General features: G+C 39.5%; 2 protein-coding genes across 2 annotated transcripts in view; both read right to left on the reverse strand.

The window, feature by feature from the left end:
• Nucleotides 1-4,592, reverse strand: part of LOC113476918 (ovalbumin-related protein Y-like) — a 6,880-nt gene extending 2,288 nt beyond the window's left edge. The window contains exons 1-5 of the mRNA XM_026842922.1: nucleotides 4,556-4,592; nucleotides 2,470-2,654; nucleotides 1,774-1,824; nucleotides 1,041-1,169; nucleotides 159-276 (exon numbers count right to left, since the gene is read on the reverse strand). Coding sequence (XP_026698723.1) covers nucleotides 159-276; nucleotides 1,041-1,169; nucleotides 1,774-1,824; nucleotides 2,470-2,640 — 469 coding nt within the window. The 5' untranslated portion in view covers nucleotides 2,641-2,654; nucleotides 4,556-4,592. The remainder of the gene's footprint in view (nucleotides 1-158; nucleotides 277-1,040; nucleotides 1,170-1,773; nucleotides 1,825-2,469; nucleotides 2,655-4,555) is intronic.
• A 7,805-nt stretch (nucleotides 4,593-12,397) lies between these two features.
• On the reverse strand, nucleotides 12,398-19,062 carry LOC113476920 (ovalbumin-related protein X-like). The gene is made up of 7 exons (XM_026842924.1): nucleotides 18,883-19,062; nucleotides 18,184-18,234; nucleotides 16,760-16,888; nucleotides 15,817-15,934; nucleotides 14,916-15,055; nucleotides 14,439-14,594; nucleotides 12,398-12,808 (listed from the first exon to the last, which is right to left on the reverse strand). The coding sequence occupies exons 1-7, from the start codon at nucleotides 19,048-19,050 to the stop codon at nucleotides 12,407-12,409; spliced, it is 1,164 nt and encodes a 387-aa protein (XP_026698725.1). The 5' UTR covers nucleotides 19,051-19,062; the 3' UTR covers nucleotides 12,398-12,406.
• Between the last annotated feature and the right edge of the window lie 6,102 nt (nucleotides 19,063-25,164).

Below are 25,164 nucleotides of genomic sequence, written 5' to 3' on the forward strand. Positions count from 1 at the left end.
GGGGGGGGGGCAGTGCTGCTTTGTGTTTTGTTTTCATAGCAGTAAGCAACCTAATCTTGCTTGACCCACTTTTTCTAGACGTTACAAGGTGAGTAAGACAAGGGTATAGATTATGGTAGGTAGGGGAAAATATCTGCTACCTATTTTTCTGTCCTTACCATTTGTCTCTTTATTCACCCAGGAATTAATGAGCTGTCTTGCTTCCTCTGTAGCTGTTTTGAAGTTAACTTCTTCCAGCTCTGCTTTGTAGAATTTTTTTGCACACTTTAAGTACTCCTGTAAGCAGAAGGATGCAGTTGTCAGACTGATGAGAACTTGGAAATGTATGAATGTGAAATGCAAGGTTGTGAAGTGAAACAGAATGATTAAAAGAACAGTGAACATTTACCCCATGTTTGAACTTGTCAGTCACAGCTGTGTTCCTGTAACTGAATCTTAAAGCTGTACAAGAAAGACTATTTCACATATTTAGGTCTGGCATTTTTTTTTTTCAGATGGGATTCTAAGGTAAAATTATGAAATATTTTCTTTGTTTTACCAAAACACTTTCAGTATAACAAACATTTTTAAGGACAGATGATGTTTGTTTCCTTCTCTTTCTGCCCACTTTTTATTTTGAATACTGTGTTCTGACATTCTTAAGTTTCAGAAACAAAGTTTCCTTTCACTGGGAAGATTAGATATTTGGCTCTGAAAAAATCCAAATTCAACAATTTCAGTCTTCATGCTTTCAAGTCATAAAATGTATTTAATTTCCCTTAAAAGTTTAATTTTTCATTAAAAGCCATTTTCTAGCAAACGAACAGCAATCTTGACTACTCCCTGTGTTGTTGCAATATTTTATGCCATTATACTCCTGCCTGACCTCCACCCAAGAGCCACAGGAAAGTTCAAACTTCTTCTGAACCAGTTTCCCTCACGGGTCACAACTATTCCTTCGTCAACAGACAGTGGGCTATTGGTGGTGGTACTTCCCTAGGGTAGAGTAACAGGGGCCTTTATGGGGAATATTGATCTAGCCAGGTCACAGTTCAACTCACTGGAAGAATGGGGTATGTTTCTTCAATATAGAGTCTGTCAGCAATCTTGAGGGAGTATGTAGCATTTGGCTTGGTGATGTCTGAGAGAATATCCTTGAATGAATCGTGGATGTATTCAGAAGTGCCACACTGAGGTGATGACATGAAAATAAGAAGATACATTTCATTAGCTTCCTCTTGTCTAGGAAATAAGACCCTAAAGATTGTCCCTATCAGTTAAGTCATGCTACAGTGGAATCCTCCTCCACAGACATAGGGCTGTCACCTTTGGGACAATGGGTGTTACAGTGATGGTGCATTCAAATGACCCTGAAGAGAAGTGCCCTGAAATGTTCTTTTTGTTAAAGTGCAGTTGTGTTTCTGTCACAGAGACTTCTGGGCTCTTCTCTGCCCTGCTTTGGAGTGTCTCAATTACAAGTCTGACTGCTGTACCCTGGCTCCAGGTGCCGAGCCCCATTCACATGCTGTCCCCCAGCAGCCCTTGCCCAGGAAGGCACCCTGATGCCCAAAGCATCCTTCCCCACATTGTCACTTGTTCTGGTGCAAGATAAGCAACCTGACTTCTTTCCCTGGTTTTTAAGAAATAGGTGAGTTACACCCTCCTTCCCTCCCTCCACAGGTCTCCTTGGTTTGAGAACATTACCTAGTTTTTGACAGAGTTTGAAACTGCCAGTTTCTAGTTTTGTTCTGAGGAGAAAATAAGACGGAAAGGGAGAGCAAGTTGTCTCTCTACCTGGGAATCAGTAGTGTCTTCAACTCCTGTAACGTTATCAAAGTGAAGAACCTGCAAGAGAAAATGCCAATTGTAGAAATGACGAGCATGACCAAAAATGATGTGAATTTGAGATTTACATATGGTGCTTGAGGTAAAGCTGTTGGCTCAGACAAAATGCTAACTGAGAAAACAGCTGAACTAAAAGTTTACCAGTAAGCTTGCAACTGATTTATACCTTCTGTGGCCTTCTTGGAAACTGTAAATACCACTCTGCTTAGATGATATTTTTTCTAATGAATGTCTAGAAACTGAGTTATGTATTATGTACTGCTAATAATATCCCATCTTCCTCTCTTCCTGTGATTTATCTTTTTTTTAAAAAAACATCTGATCACATTATCTGGAAGATGTCAGAATTCAGAAAAAAAAATAATATACAAAATTTGCTGATTGGTAATCCATTTTATTATTCTCCTTGAGATTTTTTTTTTCTCCTAAATCAAAACTAGCTGCCCCTTATAGTGAAAAGAATATATGGAGGGTTTTAGTATTTTCTCTAAATCCCTCTCAATCCAGTTCTCAATTTTGTGACTTTGGCTTATTTCTTGCCCATTAAAACAGGTGAGAACCTTACCAGTGGATAATATACTTCAGTGATGTTACTTAGAAGGAACAAGAAGTAGAGGTCACTTTACATCCATGTAAGTAACTTACCTTCTCAATCTGAGATTGAGTATTACCTCTTGCTCCGATATAGACCATGGCCAGGGCTGAAATGATGCTCAGAGGGGAATAAAAGATGTTGTCGTTGGCATGGTGGACCTTCACCTCTTTGAATACATCAAAACAAAATTCTGCATTTGCTGCAGTGATGGAGCCCATCATGAAATCAGTGTTTTCTAAAGCAAACAGAAAGAGACTTATTACAATGAAATATATTAATTGTAATGCAAAGTCAGGGCACTTGAACCCCTGAACTTGGTGCACAGGGTTTTTTTTTTCAGTAAACAGAATCCAGGGGTGTAGATTAAAAGGCAGACAGGCTTTTGGACTCATGAGCAATCAAAATGCTGGATAGCTACTAGTTTTGTATAGGCAGATGATTCTTTTATTTGAAACTTGAGATCTCCTTCCCTGTACATGTATACCATGTTGTTGAAAATGTTGTGAAGAATATTGATTACCTTGAAGGAAGCTCACCAACAGTCTTTTCTCATCTCTTAAGGAAAAAAACACACATAGATTTGTTCTCAGAATCTTCATTTTTTTGAGACTCCAAACCAGGTTCTTCACTATAGTTTTTAACATCACTTTGAAGATCAGTTAGTGGATCAGCCCTCTATGATCCAAACTACAGTTAGTTCCAGTATACAGTGTGCAAGTCTGAAGTAACAGCATAAGTTTTGCTAAATTATGCTAACTTCATCTTAGTGAAAGTGGAAGCTAGGTTCTTACCCCACATACTTTATCAGAGGTCTAGAATGTTAGGAACATTACATACATTTTTTTAAAATGCAATACTGAAGGCACAGCAATGGAGACTGCAAATGATTTACCAAATTCACCTTGTTTATGACAAACAGCTATAACTAGTATATTCCATTCATTGTTGACTAAATTATATCTCACTCTGTTTTTAAAAAGTGTTCTAAAATTTTCATTATCACCTTTTCCATAAAATCCACCATTTAATAAGACAGTGCTTGTTTAGCCTTGTGTTTAATTTGCAGAGATCTGCACATCTTCAATATTTAAATATTTTTTCTGCCCCTTTTTCTGATATTCTTGTAAAGTTTTCCCTGTAGTTTCAGCATTTCATCTAACAGTGAAGAGAAGGATTTTTTAGTAAAGACAGCAACACAGAGTGGAAAATACAGTACTGTAAAGTCTAATGCAACAATATAGTGTCTATACCACTTATAACTTCCCACATGTTGATGCAAAGAGAGAGAACCTTGCTAGGCTAGAGTGGGGATATTCAAGCAGTGCAAACTTAAATTTGTTTGCCTTTCTGGCTTCTAGAGAAAAAAATCCAGTATAGTCTGCCATATGTATCAGAGTCCCTATGAAATCAATTCATTCATGTGACAGTCATCACATAAGGTAGGATAAATTGACCAGTGCATCCAGCTGTTCCCCTGCTAGAATGGATGCTCAATCTCTCTCTAAATTGAATCACTTATATAGCTGCTGTAGGGCAATTTTTTATTATTATCTACCAGTTCTGCTAGCTATTATATTTTAGACTTTAAGCTCCAATTATGGTCTTGGTGAAGAAATATACACATGATGCAAATGCTTTTTTTTTAAAAAAGAACTTAGAAAATGTAAATATTAAAGACAACAGAGCTGCAGTATGCTGGGGTCACCTGATTATGATGCATTTTATTCAGAGAATGTCTTCCATGAACCCTGAAACTGAACTTTAATTGCATCCTCTGGAATTTAAACGAATTCAATTTTGTCTTTTAATTCTTAATGCAAAATTAAGGGATAGAGAAAGAAGGAATAAAGGCTGTCATATAACCAGTTTTTCAATGTGGAAGAGGTAGTAAACAAAGCTTTAATTCATACAAACAAATTTGACTTTAGCATGTCAGAATGTGAAACAATAAAATAATGCAGAACACACATATAAAGGTGAAATGAAGTTCCTGCAGAAGGCATCCTTTAATCATTCGTGTCTTTAACTGATATTGAATATCATAAACATGAGGTTACATCAATCTTTTTGTAAGCTTTGTAACAGATTATTATTTTACAGATTAGAACTTAAATCATAATTGAAAGAAATGCTTACCTTATCGGCTTCACCTGTGAAGGTAACAGTACAGCTTCTCAGCTGTACTTGGGGCAGACTTGCCAAACTCCTTGAAATATATCTTGTGTAATTTTGTGACACGCCCCACACTGTCTGTTCTGTGTTTACCAGATAAAGTGATGGATGGTACTCAATGTCAGACATGCACTTACTTGGAATAAGTCCATTCTTTTTGAAAAAAAAAAAAAAAATTGCCCAAATGAAAGGATTTTACTCTAAAATGATTCATTCATCAAAGCATGTGAAACCTTGCAGAGAAGGAAGGAACCTATTGAAATGGCTGAAGCAAAAGTAATGTTAAAAGCTATTCATTAGAACTTGAATAGTAAGTATAATTAGATTATGGCACCAAATACTGTGGTTCATGAAAATAAATTTTGTTCATGAAAATAAAACAAAAAATGAGAAATTCAGTCTTGCAGAATGTCTCCAAGGAATTTTGAGTTAATTTCCATATTAGTCCTGTAATGAGTGCTCATAGGCCAGAACCCTCTCAGAGTCACCATTCTGTGACCTCAAAAATTTGGTAAGATCAGCACATGCAGGACTACTTGCTATGATATGCTCACACTATACTTATTGCAACCTTCCTCTCTCCCATTGTTGGCTGGACTACCAATATCACTAGTCTTTCTTCCCATCATAATCCATAGCTCTTACTGAGGAATGGAGAAAATTCTGCTACCAAGGAACTTGAGAAAGACCACACCCTTCAAATGTTAGTAGCCAAATTTAATAATATTGAAATATTCTGCAAAAACTTGTATGTAATTGTCTAGTGTCTTTTATATCCTGCATTGTAAAAGACAACACATAGAGTGTTTCACAGAGCACAGTTTTTCATCTAGCTCAGAGAACTGAGACATAGTCACAGTCTGCGCAGCACATCAGTGGAACAAAACCTTCAGTGAGCATATTGTGGGAATACAAATTAATTTCAAAAGCAATATTCAGAGCATCTGTATAGGGAAGAATTACAGAGCTGAAGAAAGGCGTGTGGGGGGAAAAGAAGTTGAGCAAAGAAGGCAAGGTTTCTGTTGCTTTTTAAATTCAGGCAATGGGATATTTAGATCCCAGTCAGATGCTACCAGAAAAGGATTTGAACTCACTGCTAAAATTTTGAAGTGTAGTTTAAGGTGAGTTGTTTTCCCATAGGTCACAGCACTACATGCTAGGTTCAAAATGTGCTTTTTGTACATACAGAGACCATTCTTACAGATCTTCCACAAGTAACTTCATGGCACATCAGGTAAACAAAACAGCTGAAGAAACATTCATGGTCTGCAGGACAGTTATAATGTACAATAGCAAGCAGAAAGCAGTCGCATAACTCCTTTGAAATAAAAGAATGAACAGACAATAAAAGAAACTGCTTTGACCTCTCTAAACACCATGTGATTTTAAAATAGAAATCCAAAGTCAATACACAAAATGGCTCTGAAATTATCTAGAACAAATTATGCTTCTCACAGAGAAGAGGTGGACTCTTTAACCCTTAATTGTCTATGCAAATGGAAAGCCTCTGAATCATCCATACCTTTCTCCCTTATGCAGTCCTTATTAGTCCCAGTCACCAGAAGATGCTAGAGCAGTAACTCTGAAGAGCTCAGTCTGGACTGGTGCACTTAACATACCACTAGTGCTTTACATGGCACAGTGTGTAGCCCAGGCCACTCTGCTACAGCCATTGCTATGCAGCAACAGTGCTTTTGACGAAAGATCTTTAGGCCTTGCCATATGTTGGTGGCCCGTCACCACAAATCTATTGTAAAGAGATCACACTATTCTCTCACAGGAACGGTATGTAAATTGGTCACCACTGTTGTGAGTCCTGTTTAGCTGAAAATGGTATCACCGTGATGGTGGAAAGACAAGTCAAATGGGTGAATGTGTCTATACATGGTGAATACCTCTAATCACCCCATTGGGAGTGCTCCCTAAACTGCAAGCTGTTCCTGCAGCTGCTGCCCCTTCTGCCTTTCCTGATTAAGACTGCTTTGTTTCTGTTCAAACAGGCTTTAACATCAACAGTCAGGGTCCATTGTTGTATACTTTACAGCTCAGAAGTCAAAGGATTATCCAATATGGTTTACCCTGTCGTTTCTAACTTTTGAGTATTACTTGAATCTTTTTCCTTGACAATCAGATTGTCTAGTGGCACACTCCAGCTAACTGTATGTGACCCACCTTGGCATTTGTGCACCATCTACCTGAGTCACATTTGGATGATTATAGACAGTCTGTAACTTAGTAGCTACAAAGATGTCCAGTGAGTTGGTACAGTTGTTTCACAACCACCAATTCACAGCACTAATGGTGTTAGCAACGGCATGGTTTTCAACACACTTCTGAGTCGAGTGTATTTGTTAATGCAAGGAATTTTTTGTTTTGCAGTTGAGAAGGAGAGTACACTTTTGCAGAAGCATGTTAATACACAACTGACGTTACTGGTTTTGTTAGCATTTCTATTTTTTATTGGTCAAATGAATGATTAATGTAAAAGCAAATTGTAGCAGCAACAAAATCATTCCACAAGTAAGTAAAAATCTTGATCGTGATCAGCCCTTAGTGCAGAATTATAATAATAAAAGGGGTTCTGCACAGTCTACTTGGCAACTTTAGATCTGGCATTGAGTCTAGTATGATAAGATTAAGCAGATCTTCCTGTAGTTGAAACACTTCCTGGAATAAAAGATAATGGATTGCCCTCTCCAGCACAGCTGTACAATGCAGCACAAACACAAAAGGATGTGTTTTGCCACATGCCCTTGTTTGACAATGCTTGTCCCAAGAAAGAGGTCAGCTAAGGCTCTGCTGTCCTTTGCTCTGCCGGGCATTTCATTGTGGAGCTGTCCCTAAACCAACAGTCTTGGACATTCGAGTCTTTCCAAAAGGATATGAAGTCCAGGTCAGCTCACAGACCAAAGCCTCTCATCCAATCACAGCAACCCACACAGAACTCAATATTTTTGTTCTCTTCCATGCTGCTACTCATTTACCAGCAGGAAGGAGCATGTTGATTTTTTTATGTTTGTCTTGCTCGGAGTGACTGCCAGCGATTGTTTAGTTAGCTGCCATTGCAGACCTTGATGTTGTAGCTGTCAATGATGGTTTCTGTCTCAGTCATCCTGTAGGACTGTGCTCTTTCCCCAGTCTGAAGAAAATGAGGTGTCTGGTCAAGAATCTCCAGACAGAAGCTCGTAACCCAGCTGGCACCTTACTGCAGCAGCGCTGTGTCGTTCTGAAGAGATTAACATTGTTGCCTGCAGTGCTGCTTTGATCATTCACAGACTGTGTCATGGATGTGCATACTTCAGTATTGGCAGAGGGGATTTCTCCAGCGAAGACATCTTCAGAAGGGTCCTATGGTGGCCTTTCTCACCAGTCTCTCACAACTTACTGCATTTGATTATCAGCTCACAGAGCATCCTGGGTCTGGTGCTATACAGATTCTGGACCAGCACTCACAGCAGTCCCTTTATCAGTCACCACAACACATGTGAAGCCCCTTATTCATCCCTCAAGTCCCTGGAACAGCCAACAGCCAGGGTGAGACTGTGGATGATCTTACCTCACTGGGTCCTAAGGAGGCAGCATGGCAGCCAGGACCTTACACCCAGCATAGGTGGCTACTGGCACTGGCACAACTAGTTGACTGGTTGTGCCATACAGGAGCTTAGTTAGCAGGTTCTCTCCCCACAGAGAAAACTGTCCATGGCAGTCTGTGACTGACATTGTTCATGGCACCATGACTGTCACATTACCTCCCACTGCTCACTGGAAGGCTCCCCAGCATTCCAGTTATCTTGGCACAAGATAACTAGCATTTTTCTTTTGCACAAAATAGGATAAACTAATCTCTTGGATTGTTTCAACACAGACATCCTTCCATTCTAATCCATCCTTCCACTTCTCTGACTAGTAACCTACTAAGATTCTTAATAATATTCATGGCATGTTTCCTGCCTCCCCTGCAGAAGACTGCTGCAGAAAAGGAGAGAAGGAGGAATGTCGCTGCACAAAACTCCATAGTATCATGTTGGCTTTTCAGAAAAGAACTGGGTGTCCTGGCAGACACCAAGTTGACTGTGAACCAGCAACGTGTCCTTGTGTTAAAGTCAACAGCATCATGGGCTGCATTAGAAAAAACATTCCCAGCAGGTAAAGGGAGGTTATCCTGCCCTTCTGCTCAGAGCTGGGGGGACCACAGCTGGAACACTGCATCCAGATCTGGGCTTTCCAGTACAAAAGAGGTGTGGATGTACTGGAGCAGGACCAGAGAAGAGCCACAATGATGAAGTGATTAATGCATCTGTCATGAGAGGAGAGGCTCAGAGAGATGGGACTTGTTACCCCAGAAAGGATAAAGTGCAGGGGGGTCTTATCCATGTGCATAACTTACTTGATGGGAGGGTGAAAAGAAGATGGAGCCAGACTTTCTCCAGTGAACAGGAGAGAGAGAATGAACACAACTTGAAATAGCATAAATTCCATTTAAACAGAATACATTTGTTTACAGGGAGGAATGTAAAGCCAGGTTGCCTAAAGAGGCTGTAGAGTCTCCATCCTTGGAAATATTCAAAACCCTGGAATAGACAATTGGCAGAGATCACCTCCAATTTCAGCTGTTCTGTGATTTTGTGCTATATGTAGAGGAAAACAAAGGACATGGAGACAGCAGGGTTATTGCATATTAAGATGCACTGTGGTGTGGATGAGGCACTTGGAATGGGAATGTATGGCAAGTCCCACGGAGGACTGCTGTTTCCAAGTTGTACAGGGAACAATGTTGCCTCTCACTGGCAGGCCCTTGGACCCATCTTTATGCTTTCTGGAGGTGTGTTGCACTAAGGGGTGCAGAAGGTTTCAGGCTTTGTCTTGCCCCACATGTACTTGCCAAGCCTTCTGTCTGGTGCTGCACAGCAGTCTGCCAGAGAAACAGGGTCTCAATTCTTCAGAAAACAAATGCCAGAAGCCTTTGGAAGGCTGTGACAAAAATGCCAGTAGCAACAAGGAGGTTTTCAAGGTTTATTTATTTTTGTGTCTTTAAAATAAAAACTTTTGGAGCACTTCAATATTATTAAAATTTTGGCTGGTTTGTATTTTTAAAGCAAATATGCTCAGCTGCCTATTGGCATGAGAACCAGAACTATGCCCAGGCAATGAAACCTGCCAGGTGAAAGCGCAGAGGTGCTCAGGCAGTGCATGGGGTGCAGCCGTGCTCCTGGAGCACCTGCACCTTTCCACTGCATGCTTGCTTGATGGGTGAGAGCAGAGCAAGGCTGAACCGCAGACCCTGTCTTTCTGGGGCACAGGAAGGGCGGCTTCTCCCAAATCTACCCAGGGTGTTGGAGAGATCAGACTCCACAGCAGGCATTCGTCATCCCACTGGTGAGGCCTGCCACCCCCTTCATGGGAAATACTTTTCCACTGCCCTTTAAATATCATGCCTCCTACCCTCTCTGTGGTGGCCAGGACCACTTAGTCATTGATGCTTTGTTGCAGGTTTGGTCCAGTATTGCTGAATTTGTGCTTTTTTATGCCTCCTGTTATCTGTTTTGGGAAAGGGAAAGCTTTGTACTTGCTTGTAACCTCATGGCTCCTTTGGTTTTTTCCCATTCCTTCATTTTGACCTTTGTTGTCATCCAAGAAACAAGACTGGTCACTGAGGCATATCTTTGAACTTCAAGCACTTTCCGGTTTAATAATCATAGGAAGGCTAGTTTGCAAATGTAAAGCTTTTCAAGTCTTATTGTTGAAGTATATGGGCTTTTAAATTTATGAGACCGAATCGACTACTTCTGGCTACAAGAGATGCAAAAGGTGAACAAACTGCTTATGATAAACCTTGAGATGTTAAAATTTTGCATTTCTTGGAACTGTTTATATCACTGCTTTCATTTCTAAAGAACAAAAATTGAAGTATTGTTTTGCTGATCAGGGATACCAATTAAACTCAGACACCTTGGTAAAATAGCTGGGTTTATTACTGAAAAATAGCTGAGTCTATGTCACAAATATCCTGATGATATTCAAATAATGTGGATGTCAGACTCGTAACACCAGCTGCTTTCCTGTACATATCTGCTTTTATCATACCACACTATGTGCCGGTGTGGAAACAGCCAACATTAATTACAGAGTTCCCTGTCTCAAGACTCTCAGTGGAGAAATGCTTTGACTAATAGTTGTCAATGTACTTATTATTTTCTTCTGTCTTTTGAGTTATATGATTTTCAGATTTTTTAATCATATAAAATGACAAAGCTGCTGGAAGAGTTGTTCCCTGAAATACCAGACTAACTGTCATTGCATCTTTAATACCCATTAGAATTGTATTGAAAAATACATAAGAATAAGTTAGTATTTGGTTGGGCTATTTCTTGGTAATCTGTAGTACAGAGAGGAATCAAACTCTAGATGTGTGCATTTATGCATTTCATAAATGCCTAGAAAACATATCTACATGCTTTATTCATTCTAAAAATAGGATTTTGTACTAAACCCTATTTTACTCACAACAGTTACCAAATAATGTTATTTTTAAGGGTGTGGGGTCCAGAAAACTAATATAATTCTCATGACAATCATTTGTGATTTTCTTTTATTATGTTAACAAAAAAAGAAATCAATTGTATGCTTCAAAATCAATAATGTAGGATTAGAATGAAAACAGGACATAGTATTGAGCCAGTATATCCATATCTGCAGATGACAATGGACACATAAGAAGAAAAAGACAGAGAATATTAGGATTCTCATGTACTTCTTAAAAACAAGACATGTAGCCTTGAACTATCATAGGAACAAAGAAGCCCAGCTGCATTCATGGAAAAATAATGTGATTGAGTTTTGACCTTCACCTGAGAGCTTTCCAGGGACTAATTGAAGTTTACTTGCTAAGCAAGCTCAACAGAGACAGAGATTATTCTGAAAGCTGTGGTTTTTCACAAAACTCCCATTGAGAAGTGAGATTTTTTTATAACCACTTGCAGTATTTTTCACAAAAATCAAAATGTTCTCAAATTTGAAGAGTCTTCCAATGTTTTAAACAAGAATTCAGACAGCTCTTTTGCCTGGCAGTTCTCACTGAGTTCTGGATCATCTGGATCATCTGTATATCCATGTTTGGGGCTTTGAATCTACACTGCCTGAGAGGCATAACTGCACCTAGACAAAGTTAGATGTCTTTGCATTCTCTGAAGTGGAAGGGAGACTCTCCATGACTTTGGAGAACCTCTGCAAGAAATTCAGACTCAGATGAGGAACTCGTGGTGAGAGGACAACACCATTTCCCAACAGCTAAGTAAAAAAGCTTAAAATGTTCATAGGGACCAGTCAATAACCTGCATAGCAGAACCTTATCCATAAACATCTCCTTCAGATTGGAGGTCTCAAAGCCCATGTTTCAGGAACAATGACATGGGTTTGTCAGCAGGTTGCTGCCAGGGAATGGGATGAGCACAGCCCATGGCTTTCTATGTAATGGACTCCCAAAGACTTGGAGTCATGCCTGCAAGTTGTTCCTTGAGAGAAAATCACTTGGCCCCTTCCTGGCTGTTGAGTACCTCTAGTCTCTGTTGGTTCAGTCTTTCCTCAGCTAAAGTAATCCTGAAACCAGTATGAGAAGGAAAAGGAGTAAACATGCTTGCTGCTGTTTCCTCATCTGCAGGTATGTCTTTGCTATGGAAGCTTCAACAATGGGCATTTCTTAGATTAGGCTTTCCACTTGGAGAAAATAATGAAGAGATGAGATTACACTACAATGTTACAGTAAAGGGGGTCTGTTTCTGAGGGGAACACAAGCATTATTTCCAGCTCTTTCTTTCTTCAGGGGGAACAATATCTACCAAAGAAGAGGATGCTATTGGTTGGATTGTGTTTGATCAAGAAAAGGAATGGGTGGTCAGCCCTAAACTCTTCAAACTCAGAGGAATGTGGGATGTCTCCCATCACATCCACTGAGCCAGACATCTCAGTGCCCTCTTCACTGACTTCCATGTATGCCTCATGGATGGCCTCAGATATCTTCATGCTCTCTGCTGAAGAGATGCCAGATAGATTGGCTGAAGGGCTGAACAGGTCAGTCAAACCCAAGGCCATCAGGACAGATGTGAGGTTATATTTTCCCTCAATCTTCAAGCGCGGGAGGTACACTTTCACTCTCTTCTTTTCCATCACATTGGGACTGGTCCACGCTGCAAGTTTTTCAAAGCTGATTTTGTCCTCAAGCTGCAGAGAGGCAGGGAATGAAATGTCTGGGATGCAAATATGACTTCTTCCTACCATTAATTTTAATCAAGACTATCATAAAAAAAGCAAACCAGAATGGTTCCTGAAGAGCATCCTATCAACATCTTTCTTATAGTTTATAATTTGCCTCTTCAGTACTGCCTGTCTCACTCTCTTTTTATTCAGTTCCTTACCCACCTGACACATCCCTTTCTGTCCAACTAATCTTGTGTCTCATGAGGCACAACCCAATGATTTCACAGCCTAGCAAATTAGCCAGCTTGTGAAAGAGACTGAAAAACAAGGCCCTGAACATTTACCTACTGTTGATAGTACCTAACAAATGTACACTCCTCTACATCTTTAATAACTCTATAACATAATCCAGAAAAATTGCTTAAATAGGAATAATGGGTTATATAAGGGAGGCTGCATCACTTTTCCCCTTTCCTGAGTACATATAGGTAATTTGATAACACCCTGATAGCTTTATTTTAAATGATTTACATTGGAATTCCAATTTTTTTGCTACTTCTTTCAGAACTCCTGCATGAAGATAGTACAGCCCACCTGACTGAGGCAAATTAAGTCTTTGAGTTTTGTTTCTCCCTTGCATCTGTCTGTTTTTATTTCCTCTTTGCCATTACTGTCCTGCATTCACTCAGTTGTTTAGTTTTGTTTTCTTTCAAGGCCAAGACAAAAGTTTAATTTAATTTTGCACAGTCAGTAGATTAGATTTGTATTCTTGCCTCAATGCATACTGTTGTCACTTTTCCCTTTTTTTTTCTTCAAAGGACTAAACCATTTTTATTACTAGTTTTCATACATCTGGCAAAAACTTACTCAACCAAAGTTAAAACAGTTTTGATGTTTTCTTTTACTTTCTATGCTGTTCTCATTTTCTGTCCTTGTATGTTCAGGGATTCTTTCTGCTTTTAATGTTGATACCAATACACCCAACTCTCTTCTGTTTTCTTTGATGTGTAATTTCCAAATATCTTCCATGCATTTCCTTTTCATCTCTATATTTAAGACTCTCTGGAGACTTAAATGATGAAGTATTACTGATGAGTTAGCTTAGCTTAATTGGTTTCACCATTTTAAAAGCAATAATATTTTATTAAGAACGTGCTTTATCTAACTTTGTTTCGCATTCTATGGTAACATAATCAGAGAAATTTTTGAAAGCAAGTCGTTTATGATGTTTAATGAGGATTTTCTTAAAAAAGAATCATTGGTGATTCCTGGAAAGAATGCCTAATTATCATCAGTTTTAGCAACATTTCCTCAACAGTTTATATGGCGGAGGGGTGTGTGTGTGTGTGTGTGTGACATTATCTTTCAATGAAAAAAAAAATCTGCCCATACATACATCTTATTCTGCAGGGCTACAGCAGCACTACCCTCCTTCCTCCTTTACCTTTGTTTTATTGGACTGAGTACAGGGCTCTCCTAAGAAGCCAGTCCCTGCCTGAGCACTCTTTAGCCCTAGGGGGGCTTTTGTGCTCCCCTGCCTGCCCAGCACAGCCATGGTGTGGGCAGCTGGTATGTAAATAGACAGCAAAAGGTCTGTCGGCAGCCACGTCCCACTGAAGTGGTAACTCTTCTGCTTCCCCTGCCAGGGCCATACCTGCTCCAGGCCAGAGACATCATCAGGCAGCAGCACCAACATGCTCAGCTCTCCACTGGCATACGGAAGCTCCAGGATCTTCATTTTCTCTGCAGCCACCACTGCCACTTTGAAGGTACTGTTCTGACACATCATTTGCACAGGTCTGCTTTCTTCCTGCAAAAACAGAAATGTGAGATGATGTGACTGGGGAGAAATTATTTTTTTTTTTTTTAGGCAGGCAAATGTACAAGTCCTTTGAAAGAGACGGGACTCAATTTTCAGGCATATTGCCTTTGGAGAAGAGCTGTGTCTCTTGCCTGCTGGTGTGCCCTGAAAGCCTGGGCAGACACAGCTCTTGCAAACCTGACAGTGAGGGGCCCATCTAAATCAACAGACCACTGACCACAGCATGTTGTATGCGTAACACCCACCCCTCTGGCTGTGCAAGCCAACAGAATGGCTTCCTGGCCAGAAGCCATGTCTGTGCCCTCCTACCTTTGTCACACTGAAGGGAAATTTCTGAGAGTGTTCTTTAAATGCTGTCTTCCATATCCCTTTGAAGTAAATGGCATTCACAAGGACCAGTGCAGTATCGAGATCAATGGAGCCTGGTTCAAGGAAATCTTGGATCTGTCCTTTAAGGAAGAAGCAGGGCAGAGAGTGGTAAGTTTCACAACAGTAGTCCTGCATTTTAGAGGTCAATTGACATGCTGCTGCCTGACTTGACTCCTTCTTCTTCAAAGGTCTTCATGTGTAATTCAGGTTCATGAGGATGATTTAATACAGAACAACTGGCACCTAGCCAGACATTTCTGCAAGAAGACAGATAGGTTCAAGAGTGGTATACATCCCCAGCAATATTTCTAACCAGTGCTTGGAAAAAGATTTATATAGAAAAGAAGGAACAGGAGATGGAAGCAGTGATACAGATTTTCTGTTTCTCCGTGTGCTTCTTTCTTACACTCCAGTCTTGTTTTTCCTCCCACCTCAGCACAATAAATGCACACAAGCTCCTGAAGCATTTCCTCCCCACCATCCGCCTAGCGCGCACGTTACTTTTTCCCCTGGAAGACCATTTCTTACCCATCCAGCACATCCTTGTAAAATTATGCCAATATTCTAGAGAAGTCGTCACTAACCTTTTATGAGTCAAGCTCTCCAGACACAAAAAGCGTGAATATAAAGTGTGCATATCCTGGTACCTCTGCTTTTGCCAGATAAGTTTAAAACACACTGTTACTACCACACAGGTGCAATAGAGTCATCCCTTTCCACGTAAAATATACACTAATGGGGATGGGAGGAAGAAGTTTCTCCTCTAGTATTTAGTCTTCCCAGAAGTTGTTCAAATACAGTTGTGAGAGGAAGTATATTTCGAAATCTTGTCTGACCTTACCATCTGTCTGACTTTCCACCCAGGAATTAATGAGCTGTCTGGCTTGATCTGGTGTTGTTTTGAAGTTGACCATTTCCAGACCTGCTCTGTACAGTTTCTTCACGCATTTTAAGTAGATCTGTAAAGACAGCAATTCAACATAGCACTGAGGGATCTGGTGTAGTTGGGGACTAGATGATCTTCAAGGTCCTTTCCAACCTAGTTGATTCTGTGATTCTGTAGCCACCAAACTAGTAATTTTTTAAAAACAGTATGAAGGTGAAATAAAATATGTCTAAAAGGATTTTTATAGTCATGCCACGGTCATTGCTTACTTCCTGGAAGAACCTGCTAAAACTGGGCCATAAAATTATTCTGATCCATTACATTTTCAGATCTGACATTTTTATTACTTGACCAGTTAAGAGTATATATTAGAAATATTAAAATATTTTCTTGAAGAAAGCCTGATCCAAAAACACTGTTTCAGGTTCATTTTAGAGTTTTATTATCATTATGTCCACTCTTTTTTTTTTTTTTTTTTTTTTTAAAGCAATTTTCCTTATTTTGAGAGATAAAAAGGTCCTTTGATTCAGAATTTTTGTATCTTTTGTTTTGGAAATGTCAAATGAAATATTTTGACACTTTCAAAAGTTGCTTTTGAGGTGAAGCTTTCAAGTGGAGAAATGTGCTGAAGTCAAATTACTTCCTGAAAAAAAATAAGGAACAATCTGTTAAAATGAAAAGGCTATTACCAAATAGTTTTGTTTATTACTCGATTCATTTTTGAATAGGGCCATCTTTTTGCCTGGAATTGCTTTCCATTCAGATTACTGTCAGGGCTGTGGCACAGGGAACGACATGGAAGTCTTCCATGGGGACCATTAGATTAACAGATCACCTACTCTGGTCAATCCTCCTGGACACAGGGTTTAGCAAGAAATCACTCTAATGTACAACTCACCGGTAGGACTGGATATGTCTTTTCAGCATAGAGTCTGTTGGCAATGTGGAGTGAAAAATTGGCTTTTGGTGCAGTGATATCAGAGAGAAGTTCTTTAAACAGTATGTGGATATTCATAGACTTGCCACACTGAGTTGTTGATAAAAAGATAAAAAGATATAGCTGTTATTTTACTAGGAAGAGAATTATTTGTAAGGTACAAACAACATGGGAAAACATAGAGTGTTCTGACATTTGCAAATGAACATGTACTATAGTCTAAAAGCTCCATGGGAGGGATGTTCAATACAAGCAACTAATGTTGTACAATTAATTCACAGCATATGATGACACTCATTCTAGGTGACAACAAGCAGAAAACCTCAGTGATAAATCTGAAACCTCTGGCTCGGGAATGAGATGACCAAAGGAAAATTCAGATGTCAATTATTGCAATTAGCAAGTTGTCATAGTTACAGAGCCTCTAGTACCCAGCTTCTGCTTGCATTTTCATGGCAGCTTTCTGCTGAAGCTGCAGATGGGAGAAGAGTGCTAGATGACAAGGGAGTCAGGAAATGTTTCATAATATTGTGAAAAAATGGATCAACTAATTTCCCAAGAATAGTGTTCCAGGTGACACAAGATAAGAGCATGTAAGAAAAATGCACAGTGGTAAACAGTGGCTCCTTATGAGAAGGAGAAATGTGTTGAACTACTGATTTCTAAATGCTTAACCAGCTACTTAATTCTCTAGCCTTTTTTTTTTAATTACCTTTATTTTTCTTTCTTTAAAAAAAAAAAAATATTCTTGTCCTTTGCAAGACTCATATTGTGCTTGATCCCAAGTGGATGAGGATGAGGACAGGCCAGAGAGAGGCAGCAGGTTAACATGGAGGAAAGCACATGGGTGGTATCAAGGCACTGGAACCCCTCATGGTGCTCTTGGTGTAGCAGTGGGAATCAGAGTCTGGAAAAATCCCTGTAGCTTTTGAAATAGTGTGGTTACTCTCCAGCCTCCTTTGAGGCTTCTGGGGTCTTTTCTGCTAAAGCATCTTCCTGCCCCACTTTGGAGTCTCTCAGCTGCAGGTCTGGCTGCTGTGCCCTGGTTAGGGGTGCTGAGCTCCTTTCACGTGCTGTCTCCTAGCAGCACTTGCAGGTGTGCAGATGCTCGTCTACACAAGAAGGTACCCTGGTGCCCAAAGCACCCTATTCTGTCCTGTCACTTGTTCTGGTGCAACATCTGCAGCCTGTTGTCTTTTTTTTTTTTTTTTTTTTTTTTTTTTTTTTTTTTTTTTTTTTTTTTTTTTTTAATTTACATCTCTTAAATTAAGAGCATTATCAAAGGCTTGGGAAGGTGTTGAACCTCCTTGAAGCAGTCAGAACATTTTATTCTCAGGGGAAAAATCAGAGAGAGAGAAAGATAAATATACCTTAGATTTCTGTACCTTGGTCTGAATATTTCCTCCAAGTCCTGCAATTTTGTCAAAGTGAAGAACCTGCAATTGAGAGTAGCAATAGAAGAAATTACATGCATGAAGTCCACTGAGAGTCACTGATGCTGGTGTTGAAACTATATGTTTCAGCTAAATAGGTCTGATTAGCACATAGATGAACTGAGAAATTTCATATGAGCTTTAAATAATTTTTTTTACTACATGTGAAAATTTGTGATTACAATCCTTAGCTTAGATCCCTTCTTTTCCAGTTAATGGTATTCAGTCTATATCCAGCTACAACCTTACTCTATTGTATTTATAACTGTGATGCTTGTTTTCTGAATATTTCATCTTTTGTATATTACAAGTTGTCCTTTCCACCTGGAAGGAATCAGGTCTGTGAGATAATATAAGCTGAAGCAAGTAGACCTGCCTTAGCCATTCTTCAAGACTGCTCTTTCTTAATGGAAACCAAAGGCCATTCATGCCCTTCATGGGGAAAAGCGATGGTAAGTGAAAACTCAGCTCCAGTTTCAAACCTCATGGTTTGGAATGCCATTCTTTTTCTCAGCAGGTTTGAATCCAGTGCCAAATGTGACCATGTGACTTTCTCCCCACGACTGGAGTAAGTCCCAAAATTGTAAATGGATAATCTGTTGCTGTGTTAAACTGGGTCAAAAGGAGTTAGTATCAATTTATGTAACTCACCTTCTCCATCTGATACTCAGTGTTACCTCTTGCTCCCAGATAAACCATGGCCAAGGCTGCAATGATGCTCAGGGGGGAATAGAAGATGTTGTCGTTGGCATGGTGGACTTTCAGCTCTTTGAATACATCAAAAGAAAATTCTGCATTTGCTGCAGTGATGGAGCCCATTGTGAAATCAGTGTTGTCTGAAGTAAACAGAAATATGACTATATAGTGGTGATATGTAACACTTGTTTTAAAAATTACTGTCAATAACCCAAAACCTGCTAGTTCATTTCTGGTTTTGAGATGCTGAACCAATGAATGATGTAAAGCCTGCAAGTTCTGTGATGATTAGAAATACTGTAACTCTTGACCTGTTTTTCTCTGAACTCATGTTTGCTTTCTTTCAGAAAGATACTAGCTCATCATCAAGACAGTATCTTGTACTTGCCTTTTCAGAAATAAATAGTATCATTCATGCTTCAATATGAAAAATGTAACACTGAATGGATGAGTTTCCCTATGGCCATCCAGAGAAATGTGAGTGATGTTTGAAACAATGCAGACTTCATATTTCATTTTTCCTGTGGCTCCTCCACACAATGATCTGGATCTTTATATGAAATGTAGCCCACTCACTACAACTTAGTGTTCTTCTTATTGTTGCTTAGTACAACCAGACACAAATTTGGAGGTTGCTTTCTTGTAGTTTATAGGAATAATGAGAGTAAGTTGCTCCTTTAATGCAACCAGCTTCTTAGATACTGAACTACAGATTTAGGGGGGGTTCTTTTCGGTAGAGTCCCATTTTCGAGATTTAATCTCTGCTGATGCTTTTTTATAGGGAAAAAGCACAAGCATATGTATCATAAATACAGGTTTTGGCAGTACAGCTTGAAACAGTGTAGACCTGCATTCATTCAGTCAGGTGCAAGTCCTGTGCCTGCAAATCAATGTGAGATATTAAGGATATTCATTGAAACCTGCAGTCATTCTCTCTTTTGAATCTGAGACCAAAAAAGTTGCATACAGTTCTTGTATCTCTAAGACAGTTAAAATAGGAGGAATAGCAGCTTGTCCATAGTTTGGAGCAAATGTGGTTGATTATGTGACGAGACACATCTGCCACTAATGACTATGGAACCACAAACTCTGTGAATCGTCATACCAGACCTCACCCGTGTTCTCCAGAGAGTGAGACTGAGAAAAGAAAAATGCCTTTAGTCCCCAAATAATTATTAAAATTATAAAAGAACAATTTTAATTGGATGCCATATTTTCAGTGAAAAAGAGGTATTTCTACTCAAAGCTATGGTGTACAAACACTCATATTTTGCACACTTCAGAGTATTTGACAGTCAAACAATAAAATCCAAATTGATAAGGCAAGGTAAAGCATACTGTATATGCTGTCTTTTTACATATTTGTCTTATACTTACCTTAAAGTTCTTAAACATAATATCACTTTTTTTTTTCTATATTAAAGAATACAAACTAGAAATTATATTTTACTTGGAGAAATACTTACCCCACAAACTTCAGAGGCACGTAATAAACCAGCTTGCCAGCTCAACCTAAACAGATTCTCTGAGGTCTTGGTGATATATATTGTACCATTGAGACACTCCCACTCTTGGCCTTCAAGGAGTCATCTTTTAAGTCACTACCTTTCGTCATGACCTTTTCATTCATTGCACTTTGAAACATTGAATAGACCAATGTTAGACTGGTACTCTATCTGCAGCAAGTCAACCTTTATTTATTGAAGTAAAACCCAATTAAAAAAAAAAAAAATTATTTAAGCTTTTGCTGTAACTTGTAGGGTTGTACCAAAGAAATTGGAGTTCAAGCCTGTAACTATATTTCATAAAGTTCTTTTGAATTTACACATTAATGGGATTGAGCTATACTAAGTAACTAGAGTCAAATGAAAAAGAAATGCAAAAAACTGAGGGAAGAGTGTTACAAATATATCCTGCAAAACATAATACATTTTTAATAAACCAAGTTGTAACATCAGATCAGGTGATTCTCACAGTCAAGTGAAGCTAAATATCCCAAAATATTCCAGGAAAATAAGACCTAGTCATAGTGAAGTGATCTGGGAGCGATCAAACAGTTTCCACCACAGTCCATCATTTGTGACCATTCACAGGTATAGCTGAGGAAAGGGTCTTGTATTACCAGGGGGTGCAAAAAAGTGCATCAGTCCCTGAAAAATTAGCTGTTTCTCTTCTCACCTATGAGGCACTGTAAGTACAGGAAGCAAAGTAACACAGTACTCCCACCAAGTGTGAAAGGAGAAGTGGATACTGGGCTAACTGCCAAAGGACTAATGTAGGTGCAGTAACTCACTACAGTGTCCATGCAGTGGAACAGAGGGAAGTTCCTCATGAACAGTGACCACCTGATGTTGCCAAAATAATGCAATTCTAAGCAGAGTCAGCTGCAGGATGGTCATTCTATTCAAAGAGTTTTAAAATTATTTTGTCCATGTAAGAACAAAAGCAGATAAAACTTAATTTTGAGTAGAACATTCAGAGCAGCAGTGTTGAGGTCTGAGGGTGGGCATAGCAGAGGAAGAGATTTGAGAAACAGTCAGGATTTACATATTTGTTGAGCTGTAAGTCAGACCCCAGAGTATTCATATATTCAGAAATGTATTTTAAACAGATCAGCTTTTAAATTTCATTCTCCACAGGTCATGGCAACAAGGCTCATGGTATGTGCACAGGACATTCTCATAGATCTTCCATAGCTACCTTTTTACTATGGCAGGTGAATAAACTACAGAATCTGTCTGCAGGAACATTCATGGTCTGTTAGACAAACATAATGCACAATATTGAATATAATTTGTTGTAAAAAGCTATTACTCTTTATTGAATAATAGACTTGATGAGCAGTAAAGAAACAAATCTGGCATCTGTAAAAGCCATAGAAGTGGATAATAGAAATCCCACATTTTTACATATTAACTCACAGAGCATACAGTAGTAGGTGCGCATTCTGTGAAACAGAAAGGGAGCTACTTTACCCATGAGAGTGTGTTTTGTTTTGCTGAAATGCAGACATGTACATGCAGAGCCTGATAATTGGAGTGGCTTTCACTCTCCCAACTCAAAATGAGCTTTTCATCTGAGGATGTTATAGCAGTGATAAGGATGGGAAAAAATGAGGACAATAAGCAGCTTTCCTCTCACCTTGTTCAATGTTCCTTATTCCGTAAGATGGGCTGCTGTAGTTTTTACTTTATCCTACCAAACCGTTGCTGCCTGAGGGCACAGGTTTTATGTGGAAAGAGCTGTAGTATGTCTTCTCGTATTCTCCCATTTTCACATATCCACATTAGAGCAGTCAGCAGTTGCCCGAACATGCCTTTGGAACTTCCACAGAGAGCTTTCCTGGGCACCCACACTCCTTTGTATGCTCTGGTTCAATGTGTTTGGCCTGTGTAGCATGCACCTGAAGGACATAACCAGCCAGCTCTTTCCCTAAATGTCCAAGATTTTCTCAAGAAACATCTTGTTGCACAAGCTTCTCTAGAAGAGGGCAGGTAGGTATTTCTGGTGTGTTCTCCCAGCCAATATATTTGCCTTCTTTGTATACTCTACATTTCATACCTTTGCAGCAGCATGATCACCCCAACAGTTCTTCACACAGGTGGTCTGATTGAACATCTGGTAACTGCTCAGTTTCTGAATTATGCTAGCTACTCTAATCTGAAAAACTACAAGGCAGGCAAGATAGTTTAAAACACCCAAAGTAAATGAGCTCCTGGAAGAGAAAGTTTGGTTCTGACAGGAGTCATGGACAGGGCAGTCCAACTTCCCCAGAGAATACTCCGTGACTATACACCCTTGGGTTTGGTGGGGTTTTGTATTATTTTCTACACCGAATGTTAGTGCACAAGTGGTTGCAGAAGCAGCTTGTGAGTAGCTGAAAATTCTGATCAGAATGGGATACCATATACAGTCATCAGCAGACAAGTGCTCTTTTGTAACTTTTCCTAGTTAGGGCATTGGACCTGGGGAAATCAAATACTTCTCCTGAAATTCAAAAGCTAAGAGTGTAGTACTGTAAAACAAGACAAAGAGGTTAATATCTGTTCCGTATCTGTGTTTGTCCCAAGAAAGAGGTCAGCAAGAACTCTGCTGCCCTTTGTGCCTAAACCAGTTCGTGGTGTTTGCCCCTATCACCCCATGTTGGCATAATTGAGGAGATATTAAGCAGCAGAACAACCAGCTCTTTCCACCACTTCTCTGCTCAGATTTTCACATTTATTTTCTTATGGTTACTCAGCAACTACTGCAGTGTTTGGGGGTAATATTTGATTATGCTTTGGATGGCCCATCCATCTGCATCACACTTAAGCAGAGGCTATACTGGCATTTCTCAATGACCTTAAATGAACTATGAGGTGGCTAAAGAAGTCCCACTTATAGGTTTTCAGATGGTTTTTATTCAGTCATGGTATTCATTGTGCTGGAGATGATCAGCTCAGTGTGGTGCACACACAGTCTGAGGCAAACTGCTGTTGGTATGGGTGCTAGCATTTTTAAGACAGCCAGCACCTTGTATTAAACCTCTCAGAGGGTCAATGTGTCAGGCCTGGGGTAAAGTTAATGCCTAACGTGTCCTTTCCCCTTCAGAGCCCATAGTGGCTGGTGTGTCAACATGTACTGTGTTTATACAGCAACCCAAGGTGAAAGGAGGCCAAGCACATCCACCACTCCTCTATGCCCCTTGATTGCTAGTTAGCTCTAGCAATAACTCAATTTGTTATAATAAAACATCAGTAAAACAGTGAGGTTTTTTCTGCGACACACACTTACCAAAGGAAAGGAAGAGGCTTGCCCAAGTGCCACTTTCCAGGCAGCTGAATCCCACTCACTGCAACACTTTCATGCATGTGGTGCTCTCTGGCAAATGGTGCTGCACTTTGCCTGCTGCATACAGCTGCTGAGCAGATCATCTCTGCAGCCTCTGCTTTCTTCTTCTTCTTTATAATATTAGCTCTAGCAAATGGCATTTGAAGCAATACCTTACAGGGTCTGAGCGCCTTTCTTAATGGATCATAAGACATCAGGACTTCCTGGTATAAAACCTTCTACCAGTTATAGTTTGAAGGAAATAAGCACTGGTCTTCACATGGGGAAAAAAAGTATTGCTCAAAACTGGCTTTTTCAGTGACAACCCAGAAATATTCCTTTGCCCTTCTTGTCCATCCACTGTCAATCTTTTGAAGATAATAATAATGTTATACATAGGTACTAAGAAACAGTTTAAAGGAAAGCAAAATACCAGAGAAAACTGAGGAGGACCGCAACCATCAGAGATATTCAAGTCCAGTGGAAAGATTAATATGCAAATTGAGAGTTATTCAGCAATCAGACTGTGGAAAGACACAGGTCTGTCTAGTGTGGAACAAATGTGCATTGTCTTTCTATGGATGTTCATGAAAATAATATTTGTTTTCTTTTGCTTTGCTTTTTGGCAGCATACGTATTTGTAGGCTGTGAGGTATGCTGGCATAGTTCAACAGGCTGTGCAGCAACACTCAGCATGAAGCCTGTCCCTGGGAAAAAGGCAGTGGTATCCCCTTCAGGATCGTGTCTGCTCCAGGCACCATTCAGGCTCTGGCTTTCCTCTGCTCTGAAAGCTCTGTTGTTTGGCATTGCAGATTTACAAGCTGCTGTTCACCACTTTCTGCCAGAGTAGAGGGTTTACCTTTTATTTTTAGGTAAATGTCTCTGATTTTGTGGGAGCACTGCCCTCTACACTAGGAGCTGCTTCTACTACACTAGCAGCCAGAGGTTACTTGCCAGCTCCTGGTTGCTTTCACTACATTTTTTAGATGTTTTACAAATTAAGAAGGAATTAGAAAAAAGATTATGTGAAGAGAAAATAGATTTTTTTATTATTGTTATTATTTATACTGTATTCTGTTCCTGGTTTTGAAATTATCTAGATATCTGTAGAACAAGTTTAAAAAAAAAATACTACAAAGATCGTAAGTAACTAATTCTGCCGTAGTAAACTGACAGTCCTTGTTTCAGCCACACCTTCTCCTTGCTCGCACACAGAATTCCTTTTCCTGTTGTAAGAATCGTGCTCTTCTGGATAATATTTTACAGCGCTTTCCTTTATCACGTATGCCATTAATTGTTTTACATTTTATCTGAAAATATATAGGTCTGATTATGCATGCTAATGCATTCTAATACTGTTCATTTCACTCTTTTTTTTAACATAAGTATTTCACATTTGAGACACATCAGATATACACAAAATACTAA

Source organism: Athene cunicularia (genome assembly GCF_003259725.1).
Source record: "Athene cunicularia isolate RWA chromosome 2 unlocalized genomic scaffold, athCun1 chr2_part1, whole genome shotgun sequence".
NCBI lineage: Eukaryota > Metazoa > Chordata > Aves > Strigiformes > Strigidae > Athene > Athene cunicularia.

Bases quoted from the DNA above. Each gene is read 5' to 3' on its own strand.
- LOC113476920 (XM_026842924.1), bottom strand. From the start codon at position 19,050: ATGGGCTCCATCACTGCAGCAAATGCAGAATTTTCTTTTGATGTATTC. The intron at 15,935-16,759 runs GTGAGTTGTACA...CTGTCTTTACAG, and splicing joins AGACATATCCAGTCCTACCG to ATCTACTTAAAATGCGTGAA. The intron at 12,809-14,438 runs GTATGGCCCTGG...GCCTCTCTGCAG, and splicing joins ATGTCTCTGGCCTGGAGCAG to CTTGAGGACAAAATCAGCTT.